Source organism: Nerophis ophidion, linkage group LG01 (assembly GCF_033978795.1).
Source record: "Nerophis ophidion isolate RoL-2023_Sa linkage group LG01, RoL_Noph_v1.0, whole genome shotgun sequence".
Lineage (NCBI taxonomy): Eukaryota > Metazoa > Chordata > Actinopteri > Syngnathiformes > Syngnathidae > Nerophis > Nerophis ophidion.
This window is the reverse complement of record NC_084611.1, coordinates 2134866-2156954: the sequence shown is the minus strand read 5'-3', so window position 1 is coordinate 2156954 and position 22089 is coordinate 2134866. Positions and strand designations below refer to the sequence as shown.

The window sequence follows — 22089 nt, the reverse complement described above, 5'->3', positions numbered from 1 at the left end:
GGACACAGTTGGTGACCAAGCAAATGCTCCTTTAATGATAGAAAACTTTATTTTAAAACACAGTGAATAAGCAAACATTTATATTAAGTCAGCATGAGAGGAAAATAATCCACTAAAGAATAAACTACTGCCTTTCACCTAAAAATGAGCGGCAGAATGTCCTGATAAAAACAAACGCCCCTTCGGTTCTTTAACTCAACTTGAAGATAAGTTGGGTGAGGAAAGAACAGAGTGATTTACATCCCTCTTACTAAATAAAAAGTATGGATTGAAGTCCAAAAGAACTTAGGAGGTCCATGTTTTTATTCTCTCAGTTGGCGATACAGTTTGATGGTCAGGATCTCGATATCAGGATCTCCAGGGTTGATATCGATGGCCTTCAGGAACAAGTCCAATGCTTAGTTCAGTTTGCCATTCCTGAAAAACTGGTGGCCTCGAGTCCCCTGCGACCCGTACATGTTTTCTGGGTCAGACGAGGACTTTAAGGCACTGCCTGCCGCTGCGTCAGTGGTACACTGCTCCATCCTCTCAAAGGACGACAGCTCCAACTCACTGGTGGACTCTTCCAGGTCTCCCCTCTCTTCTTCTGTGTTCAAAGTCTCTCCTGTTGTTTGGTCCAGGCTGAGATCCTCCTGGCTGGTTACATAGTCCTCCTCCTCCTCCTCCGCCTCGTCAGAGTACCTCCCTGAAAGCTCGTCACGGTTGTCTTCATCCTGCTTGTCCACGTCTTTGATGATAGAATTGAGGAGGGAGCGGCGTGACGCCACAGAGGTGTTTCCTCCAACACTCTTTCTGGACTTGCTGAGGGTGGAACTGGGTGTCCCAGATTTGGGCGTGGAGGATCCTAGCATCTGGAGAGACTTATTAACCGAACCCATGGTCAACTGGGGCCTGTCGTCACCCTCAACCTCTTCTTCACTGTCAGAGAGGACAGCAGCTCTCTTCTTCTTGGAGTATATGATGATGGATTCGTCCATTTCGGAGACTTGGGACTTGGCGCTTTGTTGGCCCTCTGTGAGTGACTTATCCACGTCAAAGGCGCCCTCGGTCTGCAGCTGAGATAGCAGCTTTCTCTCTTCGTCCTCCATGATGCTGCGGTAGGAGACGTCACTCTCCTCCAGCTGCAAGTTGAAGTTGTCATCCACCATCTCTGAGCCGACACTAGTGCGGGACCACGAGTCTACTTTTAAGCTGGTACTGGATGACTGAAAGACCGAGAGTCTTTTCTTCTGGAAAGACTTCACTTGACTCTCGTCCAGGTTACAATCTTCATTATCTTCCATGAGCATGGAAGGACTTTTCTCAACTTCCTGACTAAATTTTTCATCAGTTCCACCAGCTTTTACATCTCCTGGGTCCGCTGCCCCAAAAGACTCCTGCTCCTTCAGAGACAAAGACCCAAACATGTCCTCAGTAGAGAGAGACTTCTGCTTCAGCGAAGACTGTTCTAAAAGGTTTAATGTTTTTTCGCCAGACTCGCTATCACTAACAGTGAGATCAATTGTGCTGCTCTTAGTGCCACCATTTTTGCTGGAACCGGATTTGTCCAAATCTGCTGGCCGGCGTGGCGAGCTGACAGAATTTGCCCTCGGTTTTCCCGGTTTGTTTTCAGGCAAACGTTCTTTGTTCGCCGGCTCTGTGCTGGATTCTACATTGGTTGCAAACTGCATCTGCAGGTCCGATTCCGCCTTCACGAGCTCATGAGCTTTCTGGACACGACCTTCAATGTAGTTTTGCTCCTTTTTGTTCTTCGGGGCCTCATCGTGGTCGACATTGAGGGAAAACATGAGGTCGTGATCAGAGATCCCAAACATCTCCATGGTGTGGAGGCGGGCGATGTGGTGGTCCAGTTGTGTGTCTGTGTGTCTGTGTTTGGAATGCAAGGACTGAAGCAACTGCTGTGTGGACGACGCCCGCGTGTCCTCCAGAGTGAAGAGCTCCTTCAACTCTTGCTTGCTGAAGTACCGAAAAGGGTTCTTCTTGTCTCCCGTGTTCTGCCTGATGAGTGAATCTTTGAAGACCTGTCGTCTGTAGATCTTCTCTTCTACTGTGCCGCACGTGATCAGCCTGTAAATGACAACGTTCTCCGTCTGACCAATGCGATACGCCCTGTCCACTGCCTGGGCGTCTGTCGCTGGGTTCCAGCTAGGATCGAAGATGACGACTCGGTCTGCTGCCGTCAAGGTGATGCCAACTCCACCCACCTGAGTGGTGAGAAGGAAGACGGAATATGTTTGGTTCGTCTGGAAGAGGGTAATGAGGCGCTCCCTTTCCGTCACCTGAGTGATTGTTCCGTCAAGCCTCAGGACTTTGTAGCCTCGGTTCTTGAGGATGCGCTCGATGATATCCAGTACCATCCTGTAGTGAGCAAAGACCAGCGTGCGATGACCTTCCTCTCTGAGATGTTCAAGGAGAGCAAACAGAAATACCAGTTTGCCGGATTCGGATATCAGAGTTTTGTCCGGAACGTTGATGATACTGCCCATCTCCGTGTCATCGCTCTGCTGCTTTTTAGCTGGGCTGTCTTTCAGACCTAAATTGGTGATCGCTCGAGCGGAGAGCAGCCTTGGGTGGTCGCACAGCTTTTTCAGGAGGGTCAGCTCGGCTAGGGGTGACCTAGTTGTCATGAGCAGCTCCTTGATGTGATCCAGGGAAATGAACTTCCAGTAGATGTCTTCCTGCACGCGACTGAGGTACGTCCAAACAATCAAGTCGTTCTTCCTTGTCAGTGCGGGCATGATGGCACCAGAGACCTTCGGGTCCTCCAACTGCTTCTTCCCTTGACATTTGTTTTGGCCTGAATCTTCGTTTTTCCTATTCTGCACTTCAGCCTTTGTCCTACGAAGGAAGTAGGGTTTGATGATAGTCATGAGGTTGGCAGACATACTGGAGCCCAGCGCCATTTCACCCGGTGTGGCGTCCTTCTCCCGTGCTCGAGTAATGGGGTTCTCGTACTGCATTTTGAAGGTTTTGGCCGTGCCAAGTAGAGTTCCCGAACAGGCAAAATGAAAGAGGGACCACATCTCTCGGAGGTTGTTCTGGACAGGAGTGCCGGTAAGCAGAACTCGGTTTTTGGATGGAACGGCCGAGACGCTCTTGGCTGTTTTGGTTGTGGTGGTCTTAATCTTGTGTGCCTCGTCCAAGATCACATAGTCCCACTTGAACTCGTTCCCCTCGTAGGTGGACAGCTGCTGCCAGTTGTTCATCAGCATGGTGTATGTGGTGATGATAACACCTTTACTCCTTTGGACCTTCTCCAGATTCTTGGTGCGCTCCAGCTTGGCGCCGTGAAACTCTTTGACCCTTATGCCAGGAGTCCATTTAGTAAACTCCTTGGTCCAGTTTCTGATGAGTGACGTGGGCATGACCAGCAGAGTGTGTTTCACCAGCTCACAGTCGTACATTCCTGACAGGAACGAGATGACCTGGATGGTCTTGCCCAGGCCCATGTCGTCTGCCAGAATTCCACCTTTCCGCTCGTCTCTATAGAGGCTGTACAGGAAGGCCACACCGTCCCGCTGGTAGTCATAAAGCTTCAGGTAGAGATCTTTATAGAGCTTTAGACCGCTGTTGTTCACATCCACAAACTCGTCATCATCTTCCTCCCCCGAGTTGTTCTGGGCCAAAAGTTCCTCGATTTTCTCAATTCTCTTCTGCAGCTTTTCACTGTGTTGAATGCTTTCGGCTATCTTGAAGAGCTCCAGAGCTTTGTTCATGTCTCCTTGTCTGGCCACGTCTTTACCTTTTTGAATGTATCTGCAACAGAAGAAAAGTCACAAGTCAGTCCACAATAGCCGTCCGTTAGCGCTTCCACGCGCACATCAGATCTATGAAGTTGTAAATGAAATAAAATTGACACATCATTTATTCAGTACTACCGTATTTCCTTGAATTGCCGCTGGGGCGCTAATTAATTTAAAACCTCTTCTCACTCCTGCGCTTACCAAAGGCATGCGGTAAAAGTAAGCATGCGCTAATTAATTTAAAACCTCTTCTCACTCCTGTGCTTACCAAAGGCATGCGGTAAAAGTAAGCATGCGCTAATTATTTTAAAACCTCTTCTCACTCCTGCGCTTACCAAAGGCATGCGGTAAAAGTAAGCATGCGCTAATTATTTTAAAACCGCTTCTCACTCCTGTGCTTACCAAAGGCATGCAGTAAAAGTAAGCTTGCGCTAATTATTTTAAAACCTCTTCTCACTCCTGCGCTTACCAAAGGCATGCAGTAAAAGTAAGCTTGCGCTCATTATTTTAAAACCTCTTCTCACTCCTGCGCCTACCAAAGGCATGCGGTAAAAGTAAGCATGCGCTAATTAATTTAAAACCTCTTCTCACTCCTGTGCTTACCAAAGGCATGCGGTAAAAGTAAGCATGCGCTAATTATTTTCAAACCTCTTCTCACTCCTGCGCCTACCAAAGGCATGCGGTAAAAGTAAGCATGCGCTAATTATTTTAAAACCTCTTCTCACTCCGGCACTTACCAAAGGCATGCAGTAAAAATTTGAGTGTGACGTAAGCTTGGACTAGAATAGATCTTTATTGTCATTGCACAGGTACAACTAGATAGATTTTTTGGTACAAGTCCCGCTAAAAGCAGACACGTTACAGGGGAGGACACGACGAGACGGCCAACAGACCTTAAATCCTACTGAATAGCTGTTAATCTTCTTCCCTTTATGCGATTTCAAATTACCGGTATTGAAATCAGCCTCCTCCATTTTGAAAATGACGGGAAAGTGTCACTCGTGACGTCACCAGTTTGACCAGGCGGTAATACTAAGCATGCGCTAATTTTTTTGCGAAGCGAGTTTGACCCGGCAGTAATTGAAGGCAGGCGCATACAATATGCAATGCGGTATTTCAAGGAAGTACGGTATTTGGAATATGACTGAGAGACAGGTGACAACAAATAAAACACATCATATGCTGCAGTTCACAACTATTTATTTATGCAGCATCAACAACAGCGCGTTGTGCACACATGCCATTGTTTTGCAGCTTGGCTTATAGCTACAAAATGCTGTTATTAGAGTAGGGGTGTCCAAGTGACGGCTTTAGATCCCAGTGTGGCCCGCGAGACGTCATGAGTTCAACAACACAGAGATTTTTTCAAATTAATCTTATCTACCAGGAGGTCTCTCATGTAACTTGGTATGATTTCAGGTTTGGGACAGGTCTGACACTGGTTTAGAGCTGGGCGATATAACCATATTAATAGAAATGGTAACTAGGTTGTACTTGTATAACACTTCTCTACCCCTTCTTAAGGAGCCCAAAGCGCTTTGGCAGTATTTCCACATTCACACACTGACGGTGGGAGCTGCCATGCAAGGCGCTCACCAGGACCCATCAGGAGCAAGGGTGAAGTGTCTTGCCCAAGGACACAACGGACGTGACTAGGATGGTAGAAGGTGCTGATTGAACCAAAAACCCTCAGATTGCTGGCACAGCTACTCTACCAACTTCGCCACACTGTCCCTGATATACATCGCAATAGACAAGTAATCGATATCAATATAAAAAAACTGTTTCATAATATATATATTTATATATATATTTACATATACATATATAAACATGTATATGTACATATACATGTATATTTACATATACATATGTATGTATATTTACATATACACACACACATATATGCATATATATATATATATATATATATATATATAAACCCCGTTTCCATATGAGTTGGGAAATTGTGTTAGATGTAAATATAAACAGAATACAATGATTTGCAAATCCTTTTCAATCCATATTCAGTTGAATATGCTACAAAGACAACATATTTGATGTTCAAACTCATTGACATTTTTTTTTTTTTTTTGCAAATATACATTAAATTTAGAATTTGATGCCAGCAACACGTGACAAAGAAGTTGGGAAAGGTGGCAATAAATACTGATAAAGTTGAGGAATGCTCATCAAACACTTATGTGGAACATCCCACAGGTGTGCAGGCTAATTGGGAACAGGTGGGTGCCATAATTGGCTATAAAAGCAGCTTCCATGAAATGCTAAGTCATTCACAAACAAGGATGGGGTGAGGGTCACCACTTTGTAAGCAAATTGTCAAACAGTTTTAGAACAACATTTCTCAACGAGCTATTGCAAGGAATTTAGGGATTTTACCATCTACGCTCCGTAAAATCATCAAAAGGTTCAGAGAATCTGGAGAAATCACTGCACGTAAGCGATGATATTACGGACCTTTGATCCCTCAGGCGGTACTGCATCAAAAACCAACATCAATCTCTAAAGGATATCACCACATGGGCTCAGGAACACTTCATAAAACCACTGTCAGTAACTACAGTTGGTCACTACATCTGTAAGTGCAAGTTAAAACTCTACTATGCAAAGCGAAAGCCATTTATCAACAACACCCAGGAACGCCGCCGGCTTGGCTGGGCCCGAGCTCATCTAAGATGGACTGATGCAAAGTAGAAAAGTGTTCTGTGGTCTGACGAGTCCACATTTCAAATTATATTTGGAAACTGTGGATGTGGTGTCCTCCGGAACAAAGAGGAAAATAACCACCCGGATTGTTATAGGCGCAAAGTTGAAAAGCAAGTATGTGTGATGGTATGGGGGTGTATTAGAGCCTAAGGTATGGGTAACTTACACATCTGTGAAGGCACCATTAATGCTGAATGGTCCATACAGGTTTTGGAGCAACATATGTTGTCATCCAAGCAACGTTATCATGGACGCCCCTGCTTATTTCAGCAAGACAATGCCAAGCCACGTGTTACAACAGCGTGGCTTCGTAGTAAAAGTCCAGACATGTCTCATCGAAAATGTGTGGCGCATTATGAAGCGAAAAATACGACAACAAGACCCCGGACTGTTCAACAACTTAAGCTGTACATCAAGCAAGAATGGGAAAGAATTCCACCATCAAAGCTTCAACAATTAGTTTCCTCAGTTCCCAAACGTTTATTGAGTGTTGTTAAAAGAAAAGGTGATGTAACACAGTGGTGAACATGCCCTTTCCCAACTACTTTGGCACGTGTTGCAGCCATGAAATTCTAAATTGAATATGGATTGAAAAGGATTTGCAAATCATTGTATTCTGTTTGTATATACATCTAACACCATTTCCCAACTCATATGGAAACGGGGTTTGTATTTAAAAGAATCCCTTATATATATATATATATATATATATATATATATATATATATATATATATATATATATATATATATATATATAAATAAGACATGCACCTGGGGATAGGTTGATTGGCAACACTAAATTGGCCCTAGTGTGTGAATGTGAGTGTGAATGTTGTCTGTCTATCTGTGTTGGCCCTGCGATGAAGTGGCGACTTGTCCAGGGTGTACCCTGCCTTCCGCCCGATTGTAGCTGAGATAGGCGCCAGCGCCCCCCGCGACCCCGAAAGGGAATAAGCGGTAGAAAATGGATGGATGGATGGATATATATATATATATATATATATATATATATATATATATATATATACACACACACGAATATGTATATATACACACATTTATATATATATTCACACACACACATATATAATATATATATTATATATACACACTTGTATATATAATTATATATATATACGTGCATAAATATATATATATACACACACACACATATATATATATATACATATATATACACACACATACATATATATATATATATATATGTACACACACATACATATATATACATATATATATATACAGACACATACATATATATACACACATACATACATGTGTCCATATATATACATACATGTGTCTATACATATATATATATACATACATATGTGTCTATATATATATATATATATATATACATATATATATATATATATATATGTGTGTAATATATATATTTGTCTATATTATATATATACATGTGTTTAATATATATATGTGTTTTATAATATATATATATATATGTGTTATATATATATGTGTGTGTGTGTGTGTATACTGCGATGAGGTAGCGACTTGTCCAGGGTGTACGCCACCTTCCGCCCAATTGTAGCTGAGATAGGCACCAGTGCCCCCCGCGACCCCAAAGGGAATAAGCGGTAGTAAATGGATGGATGGATGTGTGTGTGTGTATATATATATATATATATATATATATATATATATATATATATATATATATACCAATAAGGAATGTATCTGCCGCAGGAAACCTGATTGCCCTCTCAACGGGGGGTGCTTAAAAACATCAGTCGTTTACCAAGCAAAGGTAACACGCAAGGACATTAACACATCCGACACTTGCGTAGGATTAACCGAAAAGGGAGTTTAAAGCCAAATGGAATAATCACAACGCCGCCTTTAGAAACCAGACCTTGCGGAAGTCTATAGAACTCATCAAACACATTTGGAACCTCAAAGACAATAATGTTGAATATTCAATAACATGGCAAATTCTTGCATCCAGCACACCTTACAACGGTGGTAACAAAAGATGCAACCTATGCTTAAAAGAGAAACTGTTTATTATATATCACCCAGACCTGTCATCCCTCAACAAGCGCAGTGAAATCATATCAGCATGCCGCCACAGACGGAAACACCTCCTAGGTAACACATGAGCCAATCACCACACCCTACGCCTGCCTGTACCCACCCACTCTGTGCCCTATATAAACCATTGTATGTGAATGCTTCCATTAAAATCTCCTGATGATTGAGGGAACCCCTCATGAAACACTTCTGTAGAGATGAAGTAGTCTTGTCATTTTTCCCACACCTACATATTGCGCTCTGCCACGGTATCCAGCACTATTCTCCGGATAATCCAATTAAGACTATATATATATATATATATATATATATATATATATATATATATATATATATATTAGGGGTGTAACGGTACGTGTATTTGTATTGAACCGATTCGGTACGGGGGTTTCGGTTCGGTTCGGATGTTTACCGAACGACACGGACATATTAAGTAGCGCACGTTTGGCAAAAAATGCACACCGAGGCACTAGTGGTGCAAGGGATCAACATTGATCCGTTCGGATCAATATTTTCGGTTCGGCACACACGTGATCCGCGGTCTGATTTATGAACAAAAAAAAAAAGTTGTTCGCACAGCATGGTAATGGCGAGCGGAGTAATGGAGGAACTTGAACACCCCGTGACATTTAATCGGTGTGTTTGTAGATGCAGACTCTATTGTGCAAAACCAGGGTTTTAAACACATGCTGAAAGTGCGTCAGCCACATTACGACATCCCGTCGCGCACCAACTTCAACGATAAGATTGTGCCAGATTTTTATGAGCAAGAGAAGAAAAAAGTTGTGGACGAACTATCCCGAGCGTCATCTGCTGCGCTCACGACAGAAGGGTGGAGGTCCAGGGGAACTATGTGATGATAAGGGAACTATGTGACCATAAGCGCTCATTTCATCACAGCAGAGTGGGAGATGAGAAGACACGCCCCCCTCTACGAGAGTCACCTTGTGCAGGTACTCCATAGACTGACCATACCTCCTCTTTTCACCGGACATGTCCTCTTTCGCGGGGCTGTCCGGGTGGTGTTTCTTAAATGCCTCAAATGTCCGGCATTTTAAGTTAGGGTTGCAAGTATTTTCAATGTACGTTCAATGTTAAGAAGAAGGGGTTCAAAACAAGACAATTTGTGCACACAGCAGCATTTGTGAGGGAGGGACAGAGACAGACAGAGTGAGAGGGTTATGATAAACATGCATGCGTCGCCAGGCTCTGATTACATTTTTTAATATCTATAGCAGGGGTGTCAAAAGTGTGCCCCGGTGGCCAATTGCGGCACACACCTAATGTTTTAAAGGCCCACGGCACATTCTAAAAATACTATTAAAATAAACAAAAACATAAACAAAAGTGAAATAAAAACTCTTAAAGGCTAAAAAATGTAATTTAGAAAAAGTTGCAACGTTGTCTAATTAACAAAGCTTTTTTTCTTTCAAACTGTCATTGCTCAAAACATAATATTGAATCAAAATCAATGTTGTTATGAATTATTGACCTATCCAAGTTTCCGATTACTTCACATCAAAATATTTTCGGTGGAAGATTTAGCAAATTTGTTCAATAAATAATCAAAAAATTCATATTTTGTTTTTTTCGGTTTAGCTCGGTTGGTAGAGCGGCTGTGCCAGTAACTTGAGGGTTGCAGGTTCGATTCCCGCATCCGCCATCCTAGTCACTGCCGTTGTGTCCTTGGCTAAGACACTTTACCCACCTGCTCCCAGTGCCACCCACACTGCTTTAAATGTAACTTAGATATTGGGTTTCCGGAACAAAGAGGAAAATAACCACCCGGATTGTTTTAGGCGCAAAGTTGAAAAGCAAGCATGTGTGATGGTATGGGTGTGCATTAGTGCCCAAGGTATGGGTAACTTACACATCTGTGAAGGCACCATTAATGCTGAATGGTCCATACAGGTTTTGGAGCAACATATGTTGTCATCCAAGCAACGTTATCATGGACGCCCCTGCTTATTTCAGCAAGACAAGACAGCGTGGCTTCGTAGTAAAAGTCCAGACATGTCTCATCGAAAATGTGTGGCGCATTATGAAGTGAAAAATACGACAACAAGACCCCGGACTGTTCAACAACTTAAGCTGTACATCAAGCAAGAATGGTAAAGAATTCCACCATCAAAGCTTCAACAATTAGTTTCCTCAGTTCCCAAACGTTTATTGAGTGTTGTTAAAAGAAAAGGTGATGTAACACAGTGGTGAACATGCCCTTTCCCAACTACTTTGGCACGTGTTGCAGCCATGAAATTCTAAATTGATTATTATTTGCAAAAAAAAAAAAGTTTATGAGTCTGAACATCAAATATGTTGTCTTTGTAGTGCATTCAACTGAATATGGCTTCACGATGTAAAGCGCTTTGAGTCACTAAAGAAAAAGCGCTATATAAATATAATTCACTTCACTTACTGTACCGAAAATGAACCGAACCGTGACCTCTGAACCGAGGTACGTACCGAACCAAAATGTTTGTGTGCCGTTACACCCCTAATATATACATAAATATTTGTAATTGATATGTATATATATATATATATATATATATACACATACATATAATAATTACACACACTCATACATGTGTGTATTACACACACACACACGCGCACACACACACGCACACACACACACACACACACACACACACACACACACACACACACACACACACACACACACACACACACACACACACACACACACACACACACACACACACACACACACACACACACACACACACACACACACACACACACACACACACACACACACACACACACGCAGTCATGCACTCTTTGTCCAATCAGAAGCCTGAAAAAAGCAGCAATATCTGACTTGGTGTAGCATTACACCTCCTATTGTGTTTATTTTGAAATAATTTAGAGCAGTGGTTCTCAACCTTTTTTCAGTGATGTACCCCCTTGTGAACATTTTTTTTAATTCAAGTACCCCCTTATCAGAGCAGGGCATTTTTGGTTGAAAAAAAGAGATAAAGAAGTAAAATACAGCACTGTGTCATAGAGCTGGGCTATATTGGCTTTTATTAATATCGCAATATTTCTATGCCATATTGCGATATACGATATATATTACTATATTTTGCCTTGGCCTTGAATGAACACTTGATGCATATAATCACAGCAGTATGATGATTCTATGTGTCTACATTCAAACATTGTTCTTCATACTGCATTGACATATGCTACTTTTAAACTTTCATGCAGAGAGGGAAATCAATTGACCAAAAGTGTATTCATTAAATACTCTTCATTCTCTCAAGGGTGACTTTTTAAATGAAAGAACAAATTAATAGTGTTGCTAACTTTTTGTAGTAACACTTCTGCTGCATACTTTGCATTGGTTGATTGATACTTTTATTAGTAGATTGTACAGTTCAGTACATATTCTGTACAATTGACCACTAAATGGTAACACCCCAATATGTTTAACTTGTTTAAGTTGGGATCCACCTTCATCAATTCATGGCACAAATATATACTATCAGCATAATGCAGTCATCACACAATCATCAGAGTACATACATTGAACAGCATATTGCTGTTGTCTTCCCACTTGGAGCCAAACCCCCGCCAGATGATGGACCCCCTGCTCTTTATGTTGGGCATTTATTGTTCTTCCTCCATTTGTGATAAGTTTGCACCATCTCTCTCTCTCTGATCGGCGAGAGCTATGACGCTAGACTCGCGAGAGTATGTGACGTATGTAAGAAGACGAGCTTGTTTTCCGTATCTGTTAGAATGCGAGACGAGGAGTGAGGGAACGCCTGTTGTGTGATGCCAGCAGCTGAAAGCAACTCGACCTGCCTCAGCTAACCTTAGCCATGCTAACGTTAGCTCTCGGTGAGAGCATATGAAGCTAGACACGCGACAGTGTGTGACGTATGGAAGAAGGCGGGCTTATTTTACGTCTCTGTGAGAAGGACAGCCGAGAAGGAGTGAGACACGCCAGTAATGTAATGCACGCAGCTTAAAGGGGAACATTAGCACAATTTCAAAAGGGTTAAAAACAATAAAAATCAGTTCCCAGTGGCATGTTGTATTTTTGGAAGTTTTTTTCTAAATTTTACCGGTCTCCGAATATCCCTACAAAAAGCTTTAAAGTGCTTGATTTTCGCTATTTGCGATGCGACTATCCATTTCCCTGTGACGTCATACAGTGCTGCCAATGTAAACAACATGGCGGTTACCACAGCAAAATGATAAATGATAAATGGGTTGTACTTGTATAGCGCTTTTCTACCTTCAAGGTACTCAAAGCGCTTTGACATTACTTCCACATTTACCCATTCACACACACATTCACACACTGATGGAGGGAGCTGCCATGCAAGGCGCCAACCAGCACCCATCAGGAGCAAGGGTGAAGTGTCTTGCTCAGGACACAACGGACGTGACGAGGTTGGTACTAGGTGGGATTTGAACCAGGGACCCTCGGGTTGCGCACGGCCACTCTCCTACTGCGCCACGCCGTCCCAAAATATAGCGACATTAGCTCGGATTCAGACTTGGATTTCAGCGGCTTAAGCGATTCAACAGATTACGCATGTATTGAAACAGATGGTTGGAGTATGAAAATATTGAAGAAGAAACTGAAGCTATTGACGCTATTCATAGCCATAGCATGGCCGAATAGCTGCGTTACCATCAGCGGTAAAATGTACGGACAAAACGATCAGGACTTTCGCATCTTGTGACACTGGAGCAACTTAAATCCGTCGATTGGTAAGTGTTTGTTTCACATTAAATGTGGGTGGAAGGAAACGTAATATAGTTGCAAATGCATCTACAGGTTATCCATACATCTCTGTGCCATGTCTGCCTTAGCATCGCCGGTCAAATGTGAAGACACTCTGGCACATTCAATGGGGGTCTGGCGGCAGACACTTTGGCATCTTGGGGCCAGTGGTGCAACTTGAATCCCTCCCTGTTAGTGTTGTTACACCCTCCGACAACACACCCACGAGGCATGATGTCTCCAAGGTTCCAAAAAATAGTCAAAAAAACGGAAAATAACAGAGCTGAGACCCGGTGTTTGTAATGTGTTGAAAATGAAAATGGTGGGTGTGTTACCTCGGTGACGTCACATTCTGACGTCATCCCCTCCAGAGCGATAAACAGAAAGGCGTTTAATTCGCCAAAATTCACCCATTTAGAGTTCGGAAATCGGTTAAAAAAATATATGGTCTTTTTTCTGCACCATCAAGGTATATATTGACGCTTACATAGGTCTGCTGATAATGTTCCTCTTTAAAGGCCTACTGAAATTAGATTTTCTTATTTAAACGGGAATAGCAGGTCCATTCTATGTGTCATTCTTGATAATTTTGCGTTATTGCCATATTTTTGCTGAAAGGATTTAGTAGTGTGTGAATGTGAGTGTGAATGTTGTCTGTCTATCTGTGTTGGCCCTGCGATGAGGTGGCGACTTGTCCAGGGTGTACCCCGCCTTCCGCCCGATTGTAGCTGAGATAGGCGCCAGCGCCCCCCGTGACCCCGAAAGGGAATAAGCGGTAGAAAATGGATGGATGGATGGATGGATTTAGTAGAGAAAATCGACCATAAAGTTCGCCACTTTTGGTACTTCCTGAAAAAGCCTCACATTTACCGGAAGTCGCAAACGATGACATCACACGTGTCGGGGCTCCTCACATATTCACATTGTTTAGAATGGGAGCCTCCAACAAAAACAGTTATTCGGACCGAGAAAACGACAATTTCCCCATTAATTTGAGCGAGGATGAAAGATTCGTGTTTGAGGATATTGATAGCGATGGACTAGAAAAAAAAAGAAAAGAAAAAAAATACAAGTTAGAAAAAACAAAACACGAGAGCATTGGGACGTATTCTGATGTTTTTAGACACATTTACTAGGATAATTCTGGGAAATCCCTTATCTTTCTATTATGTTGCTAGTGTTTTAGTGAGTTTAATATTACCTGATAGTCGGAGGTGTTTGTGTACGGGTGTGTTGACACCAATGTCTCATGGCTGTCGACGGCTGCTGTACGGACGACACAAGCTCAGCTGATATCCGGGAAGTGGCGACTTTTTAACCACAATTTTCTCACCGAAACCTGCTGGTTGACATTGGGTAGGGATCCATGTCTGCTTGACCTTGCTCTGATCCATAGTGAAGTTTCAGCTCCGGGAATTTTTAACAAGGAATCACCGTGTGTTTGTGTGGCTAAAGGCTAAAGCTTCCCAACTCCATCTTTCTACATTGACTTCTCCAATATTAATTGAACAAATTGCAAAAGATTCAGCAACACAGATGTCCAAAATACTGTGTAATTATGCCGTTAAAGCGGGCGACTTTTACCTGAGTGTGTGCGTAGCGCTCATACTTCCTAAAAACCTATGACGTCTTGCGTACACGTCATCATTACACAACATTTCCAAGACGAAACTCCCGGGAAATTTAAAATTGTAGTTTAGTAAACTGAAGCGGGCGTATTGGCATGTGTTGCAATGTTAATATTTCATCATTGATATATAAACTATCAGACTGCGTGGTGGCTAGTAGTGGCTTTCAGTCAGCCTTTAAGTAGATATATTTACATATTATATACTGTGTATATAATATGTAAATATTATATATACACTGTTGGCATTAACGCACTTTTTGTGTCTTTTTACGCATTGAAATCAGAAAGGACGCGCATTTTCAGAAGTCCGGACACGGATATTTCATTTTTTTACCGAGCCCGCCTTCTCCGCCTTTTTATTGGTCGTCTTCAAAGTAATGAACTTTTTGGTACAATTTCTTAAATTTCGTATCACCTAAAGTTTTATCAATCACAAATACTGCCTCAGTTTGCACCGCGAGGGGCTGCCAAAAGAAAGACTTGATGGTAAACACTAAGGTGAGTGTAAAGTCAACCTTTTTAACTTCATCCTGTGCCATGTCTCTATTAAATGAGTTGATTTAGTCTTTGTGTGTCCATTGAAACTTTACTTTTATCCCCTGCTGGATCAACATAATCCAGGATGGAGACAGGCTAGCTGTTAGCTTCAAGCTAAACAGCACGCGAGTCCTCCACCCCAAAAACATACTTTGCGTGTCAACAAACGGGGCAAATATGTGGCTTTTGAAGTGTTAAAGTGCGAGGAGTGTTCAAAATGAGTCTCTTGGAGAAGTGGCTGACAAGTTAGCCAGTGACATCATCGCCGTCATTGTTTACTGAAGCAGAGATGCAGACTGTCCGTTACGATAAACGCTCATGCGTCGCCAGCCTCTACTTTTTATCGAAAAAACTTCGAATTAACGGATAAACGTAAAGTTGATGTCGACTCTAGAGATTTAAATAATGCATGTACACATGCCCCGGCACACCATTATCATCATTTCACGACCCAAGCAAACAGTTGTTTACACTTGTATACTGACATAAATACAGCTACAACTTATCAAATACAAATATAGAAATAATTACCAGCAGCGGTAAAGTTTAGATCCAAGAAAGAAAGAAGAAAGTGAATGAATGTTTATAACTGAATACATTTACATATGCATAAACATGGGTTTTCTTTTGTATTATTTTTTTAATGTAACGTTTATGACAAAACACGATATAGAATGTGAGATATAACAGGACAATGCATATGTTTAACATTTGTTTACAAAACGCTTACAAAAAAAAGGGACCCCATTTTTATGACTTGATAGTTTGAAAATTCCTAGCACCAACACTATATTTTATATTGTACAGCGTGGCATGGTTGGGAGAGTGGCCGTGCCAGCAACCTGAGGGTTCCTGATTCGATCCCCACCGTCTACCTTGAGCAAGACACTTCACCCTTGCTCCTGATGGGTGGTGGTTAGCGCCTCGCATGGCAGCTCCTGCCATCAGTGTGTGAATGTGGAAATAGTGTCAAAGCGCTTTGAGTACCTTGAAGTAGGGCTGGGCGATATATATCAATATACACCATATATTGTGGGTTTGTCTCTGTGCGATATACAACATGATTTTGGAGTATGTGTTCTCACACAGTTGCTTTTAATCGTGGTCATCACACTACAGGCTCTCCTCGCTCTTTCCTGTCTCTCCTTCTCACAGACAGAAAGCGCACCTTCTTACAAACGTCACGTAATACGTGACATACGTCACATACGTATACGCCCTCGCCCAGCAGAGAGGTAGCAGCATGAGTAACGTTAGCTGTGATGCTAGCAGAGCCGTGCGAGTGGTAATACGAGAGAAAGAAGGTGCGAATTAAGGAAGAATTAATTGCCAGGAAAAACATCATCTGGCGTTGGTTTGGCTACAAGTGGGAACAGACAACCGTAATGTGTCAAGTGTGGGCCAGAAGCGTTGCTACAAAAAGTAGCATTACTGCTAATATGTAGCATCATTTGAAAAGTCACCTGCTAGACCAGGGGTCGGGAACCTTTTTGGCTGAGAGAGCCATGAAAGCCAAATATTTTAAAATGTATTTCTGTGAGAGCCGTATAGTATTTTTAACACTGAATACAACTGTCAGGTACAAACACAGATGACATCTATTGAACAGACAAGAAGCAAGGAATTAAACAGAGACTGGATTCAATTTAGCTCAATGAGGAGAAACGTGTAGACCTGTATGTACTCTTGTACAGTGTCGTCCCACGCTCTGACAAGAGATTTCTTCGCCTCCTCTTTTATTTGGACTTTTCCTGATTACAACAACTAAATGCACGCATCTCTTATTCTTTAAAAAATGAATAAATAAACATTGTTTTTCTGAAGGTAACCGATAATAAATAAAATACTTTTGACCATTGAAGCGACTTCTCGAACAAGTGCGATAGAAAACGGATGGTTGGATTAAAATGCATGAGAATGTTTTATAATTTGAACATTATTTTTTAACACTGTGATCCATCCATCATCTTCCGCTTATCCGAGGTCGGGTCGCGGGGGCAACAGCCTAAGCAGGGAAACCCAGACTTCCCTCTCCCCAGCCACTTCGTCTAGCTCCTCCCGGGGGATCCCGAGGCGTTCCCAGGCCAGCCGGGAGACATAGTCTTCCCAACGTGTCCTGGGTCTTCCCCGTGGCCTCCTACCGGTTGGACGTGCCCTAAACACCTCCCTAGGGAGGCGTTCGGGTGGCATCCTGACCAGATGCCCGAACCACCTCATCTGGCTCCTCTCGATGTGGAGGAGCAGCGGCTTTACTTTGAGTTCCTCCCGGATGGCAGAGCTTCTCACCCTATCTCTAAGGGAGAGGAAACTCATTTGGGCCGCTTGTACCCGTGATCTTATCCTTTCGGTCATGACCCAAAGCTCATGACCATAGGTGAGGATGGGAACGTTGATCGACCGGTAAATTGAGAGCTTTGCCTTCCGGCTCAGCTCCTTCTTCACCACAACGGATCGATACAACGTCCGCATTACTGAAGACGCCGCACCGATCCGCCTGTCGATCTCACGATCCACTCTTCCCTCACTCATGAACAAGACTCTTAGGTACTTGAACTCCTCCACTTGGGGCAGGGTCTCCTCACCAACCCGGAGATGGCACTCCACCCTTTTCCGGGCGAGAACCATGGACTCGGACTTGGAGGTGCTGATTCTCATTCCGGTCGCTTCACACTCGGCTGCGAACCGATCCAGCGAGAGCTGAAGATCCTGGCCAGATGAAGCCATCAGGACCACATCATCTGCAAAAAGCAGAGACATAATCCTGCAGCCACCAAACCGGAACCCCTCAACGCCTTGACTGCGCCTAGAAATTCTGTCCATAAAAGTTATGAACAGAATGGGTGACAAAGGACAACCTTGGTGGAGTCCAACCCTCACTGGAAACGTGTCCGACTTACTGCCGGCAATGCGGACCAAGCTCTGACACTGATCATACAGGGAGTGGACCGCCACAATCAGACAGTCCGATACCCCATACTCTCTGAGCACTCCCCACAGGACTTCCCGAGGGACACGGTCCAATGCCTTCTCCAAGTCCACAAAGCACATGTAGACTGGTTGGGCAAACTCCCATGCACCCTCAAGAACCCTGCCGAGAGTACAGAGCTGGTCCACAGTTCCACGACCAGGACGAAAACCACACCGTTCCTCCTGAATCCGAGGTTCGACTATCCGACGTAGCCTCCTCTCCAGTACACCTGAATAAACCTTACCGGGAAGGCTGAGGAGTGTGATCACACTGTGATTACCAGCAGAATTATTAATTACTTATCGAATTAAGCAATGTCAGCTAAGATTTAGCTGAGAGCCAGATGCAGTCATCAAAAGAGCCACATCTGGCTCTAGACCAGGGGTAGGGAACCTATGGCTCTAGAGCCAGATGTGGCTCTTTTGATGACTGCATCTGGCTCTCAGATAAATCTTAGCTGACATTGCTTAACACGATAAGTAACAGATAATTCTTCTGGTAATCACAGTGTCAAAAATAACGTTCAAAATCCGGTTTCTACTGAACCTGTTCAAGAAGTCGCATTAATGGTAAGAAGTATTTTATTTATTTTTGGTTAGCCTATGAATAACATCCATCCATTTTCTCCCGCATATTCCCTTTTGGGGTAGCGGGGGGCGCTGGCGCCTATCTCAGCTACAATCGGGCGGAATATTAAAAAGAATGAGAAACTTATTATACTCTAAAAATGTTGGTCTTTCTTAAAAATGCACACATATAGTTGTATTCAGTGTTAAGAAAATAAATTATATCGCTCTCACGGAAATACTTAAAAAAAATATTTGGCTTGTATGGCTCTCTCAGCCAAAAAGGTTCCCGACCTCTGCTCTAGAGCCATAGGTTCCCTACCCCTGTGCTAGAGAATGAAGAGTACTTACTTCGCATGTCAACATCTTGTTCGCTGCCACACGCCCACACCATCAAAATGCCGAGGCAAACATTTCCACATCAACAACGTATGAAATAAAATGTAATTTCATAACGTCCGTAGTAACCCACCACATAGCGAAGGACGAACACTGTTTGATTTCCTATTATGCAGCACAATTTTATTTGACACTTAAAATGTCTCTGATAATCTTGCACGTTGTTTTGAAATCACATGAATGTTTGGGCCACCGCTTAATAACTTTAATAAATACACTTTTGGTCGTGATTTCCTTCTCTGCATGAAAGTTTAAAAGTGGCATATATGAATGCAGTATGAAGAAGAATGTTTAAATGTAGACACATAGAATCATCATACTGCTGTCATTATATGTGTCAAGTATTAATTCAAGTCCAAGGCAAAATATCGAGATGTGTATCGCGATATGGCTTAAAAATATCGAGATATTAAAAAAAGGCCATAATCGCCCAGCTGTACCTTGAAGGTAGAAAAGCTCTATACAAATATAACCCATATTGCTACTACGGCACATTTTTAGTCTACTTTCTACCCTTTGTAACTCAGCTACTTAGTGGAACAATTTCCCTTGTGGATCCATAAAGTGTGTTTGAGTCTAACTGGACTGCTCAGTTTGTCTGAGAACTTTGTTCCTTCTTTCATGAGAGATGTTTGGGAGGCTAAAGGTTTTCTCGGACAAACTGAAGTTGTGATCCTTACCTGTGATACACCTCCATCGTGTCCCCTTCATTGATGGACAAGCACCTGCAAGGTGAAAGGTGACAGTTAGTTAGCACCTCGGCAGACAGAGTGGAACATCAGCTGATGCTAACTAAGCACGCTAACGGCTAACGACTTACTTGTCCATCTTCTTCTCAATGGCCTCCACGTCGCCGTTTAAGTGGCCCTCGTCCATCTTGGGACTGTTGTCTGGGGCCGGGACCACACCACGTCCGCCAAATGGAGTAGTTTAACCGCCCGAATGCAGCGGAGATAGGCTCCAGCACCCCCGGGGACAAGCGGTAGAAAATGGGAGGCTGGATGGACAACACGCGTCGACGTCGGCCGCGTGACGTTGGGAAGCTCACACAGCTCGTCCCGCCAAAATGCGTTTGACGACGTGGTGACGTTGCTATGTGGACGTTGTCCAATCGGAGAGAAGGATGCTCGAAGAAGGCGGGGCGTTTAACATAGCGCAGCCAATGAAATAAGTCGCTGCCCAACAACACGGAAGTTGCGCTTTCGTGTTTTTAACCGCCAAACGCCTTCTGGAATCCGGAAGTTGCCCTGGCAGCTGTTAGCCCGCCAACATGTTTTGCTGACGTGAAGCAAAACAACAACAAAAAACACTACTTGGCTTGCAGAAATACTTTTGAAAGAGATGAAGTTTGGATCTTGGTGGGTGACGCCGGAGCTGCATTACAAGCCGAGGTGGATATAAAAGCCCTGTTGTCATATAAACGTTTGAAAGCAATGCTACTATGTTGTCTGTCTCATTAGGTGGTCTTGTGCTCATTTCTCCGCCGTGACGTCACTTCCTTTTATCAAAGTGTCCACACAGCACGTCTCATCAAATGTCTTAAGGTTGATGACATAATTATAGAAGCAGCTCAGAATGTCTTTATGTCTTGTAGTAGCCATGTCACACACACACACATTATTGTATTTCTCACCTTCTTGGGACCCGAGAAAAATCATATATACATATATATATATATATTATTTACTATGCAAATATAAAAAAGGTAAGCCTTTTAGCGAGTTTTTTTGTTGTGTTTGTAATTGTTTTTAATCTTCATTATTTACTTTGTTATTACAGTATGCTTCACGGTGGTAGAGGGGTTAGTGCGTCTGCCTCACAATACGAAGTTCCTGCAGTCCTGGGTTCAAATCCAGGCTCGGGATCTTTCTGTGTGGAGTTTGCATGTTCTCCCCGTGACTGCGTGGGTTCCCTCCGGGTACTCCGGCTTCCTCCCACTTCCAAAGACATGCACCTGGGGATAGGTTGATTGGCAACACTAAATTGGCCCTAGTGTGTGAATGTGAGTGTGAATGTTGTCTATCTGTGTTGGCCCTGCGATGAGGTGGCGACTTGTCCAGGGTGTACCCTGCCTTCCGCCCGATTGTAGCTGAGATAGGGAATAAGCGGTAGAAAATGGATGGATTACAGTATGTCTCTCTCTCTCTCTCTCTCTCTCTCTCTGTCTCTCTCTCTCTCTGTATGTAACAGGGTCCATTGCATCTTGTTCTACAAACAATATTCAGGTATTTAATTATAACAATAAAACATTAGGAAATACATTATTTACAAGATGCAATTGACCCTGTTACATATATATATGTATATATATATATATATGTATATATATATATATATATATATATATATATATATAGCATCCTGGATGATGCCAGTCACCCTCTGCATAGCGTTATCAGTAGCCAGAGGAGCCTGTTCAGTTCTAGACTGCTTCATCCCAAGTGCAGGACTAATAGACTCAAAAACTCCTTTGTCCCACACGCCATTAGACTGTACAACTCCTCTCTGGGGCGGGGGGTACTAGGATGGCAGGGGATGCAAAACAATAACAGTGCAATACGTTTTCATAACATGGTCACTACTGCCTACTTTGTCTTGTTATATTCTTATTTTATTGTTATATTGTTATTCCCATTGTTGCTTTTTTGTTTTTATTCTCATTGTATTATTTCTCTT

General features: G+C 42.8%; 2 protein-coding genes across 2 annotated transcripts in view; one reads left to right on the top strand and one right to left on the bottom strand.

The window, feature by feature from the left end:
- Positions 1–30: 30 nt before the first annotated feature.
- Positions 31–20894, bottom strand: ercc6l (excision repair cross-complementation group 6-like). The gene is made up of 3 exons (XM_061893604.1): positions 20234–20894; positions 20094–20138; positions 31–3756 (listed from the first exon to the last, which is right to left on the bottom strand). Exons 1-3 carry the CDS (start codon positions 20287–20289, stop codon positions 399–401), a joined length of 3459 nt encoding a protein of 1152 aa, XP_061749588.1. The 5' UTR covers positions 20290–20894; the 3' UTR covers positions 31–398.
- LOC133548269 (protein FAM240C) overlaps positions 20655–22089 on the top strand; it is a 16960-nt gene continuing 15525 nt past the window's right edge. Inside the window, exon 1 of the mRNA XM_061893597.1 lies at positions 20655–20804. The gene's annotated coding sequence lies outside the window, so the exon portion shown is untranslated. The remainder of the gene's footprint in view (positions 20805–22089) is intronic.

What these genes read in the sequence shown, in the direction of transcription:
- ercc6l (XM_061893604.1), bottom strand. Translation starts at nt 20,289, where the DNA reads ATGGACGAGGGCCACTTAAACGGCGACGTGGAGGCCATTGAGAAGAAG. An exon ending in ATTGAGAAGAAGATGGACAA is followed by an intron (nt 20,139 to 20,233) that starts GTAAGTCGTTAG and finishes TTCACCTTGCAG; the next exon opens with GTGCTTGTCCATCAATGAAG. An exon ending in ACGATGGAGGTGTATCACAG is followed by an intron (nt 3,757 to 20,093) that starts GTAAGGATCACA and finishes CTTCTGTTGCAG; the next exon opens with ATACATTCAAAAAGGTAAAG.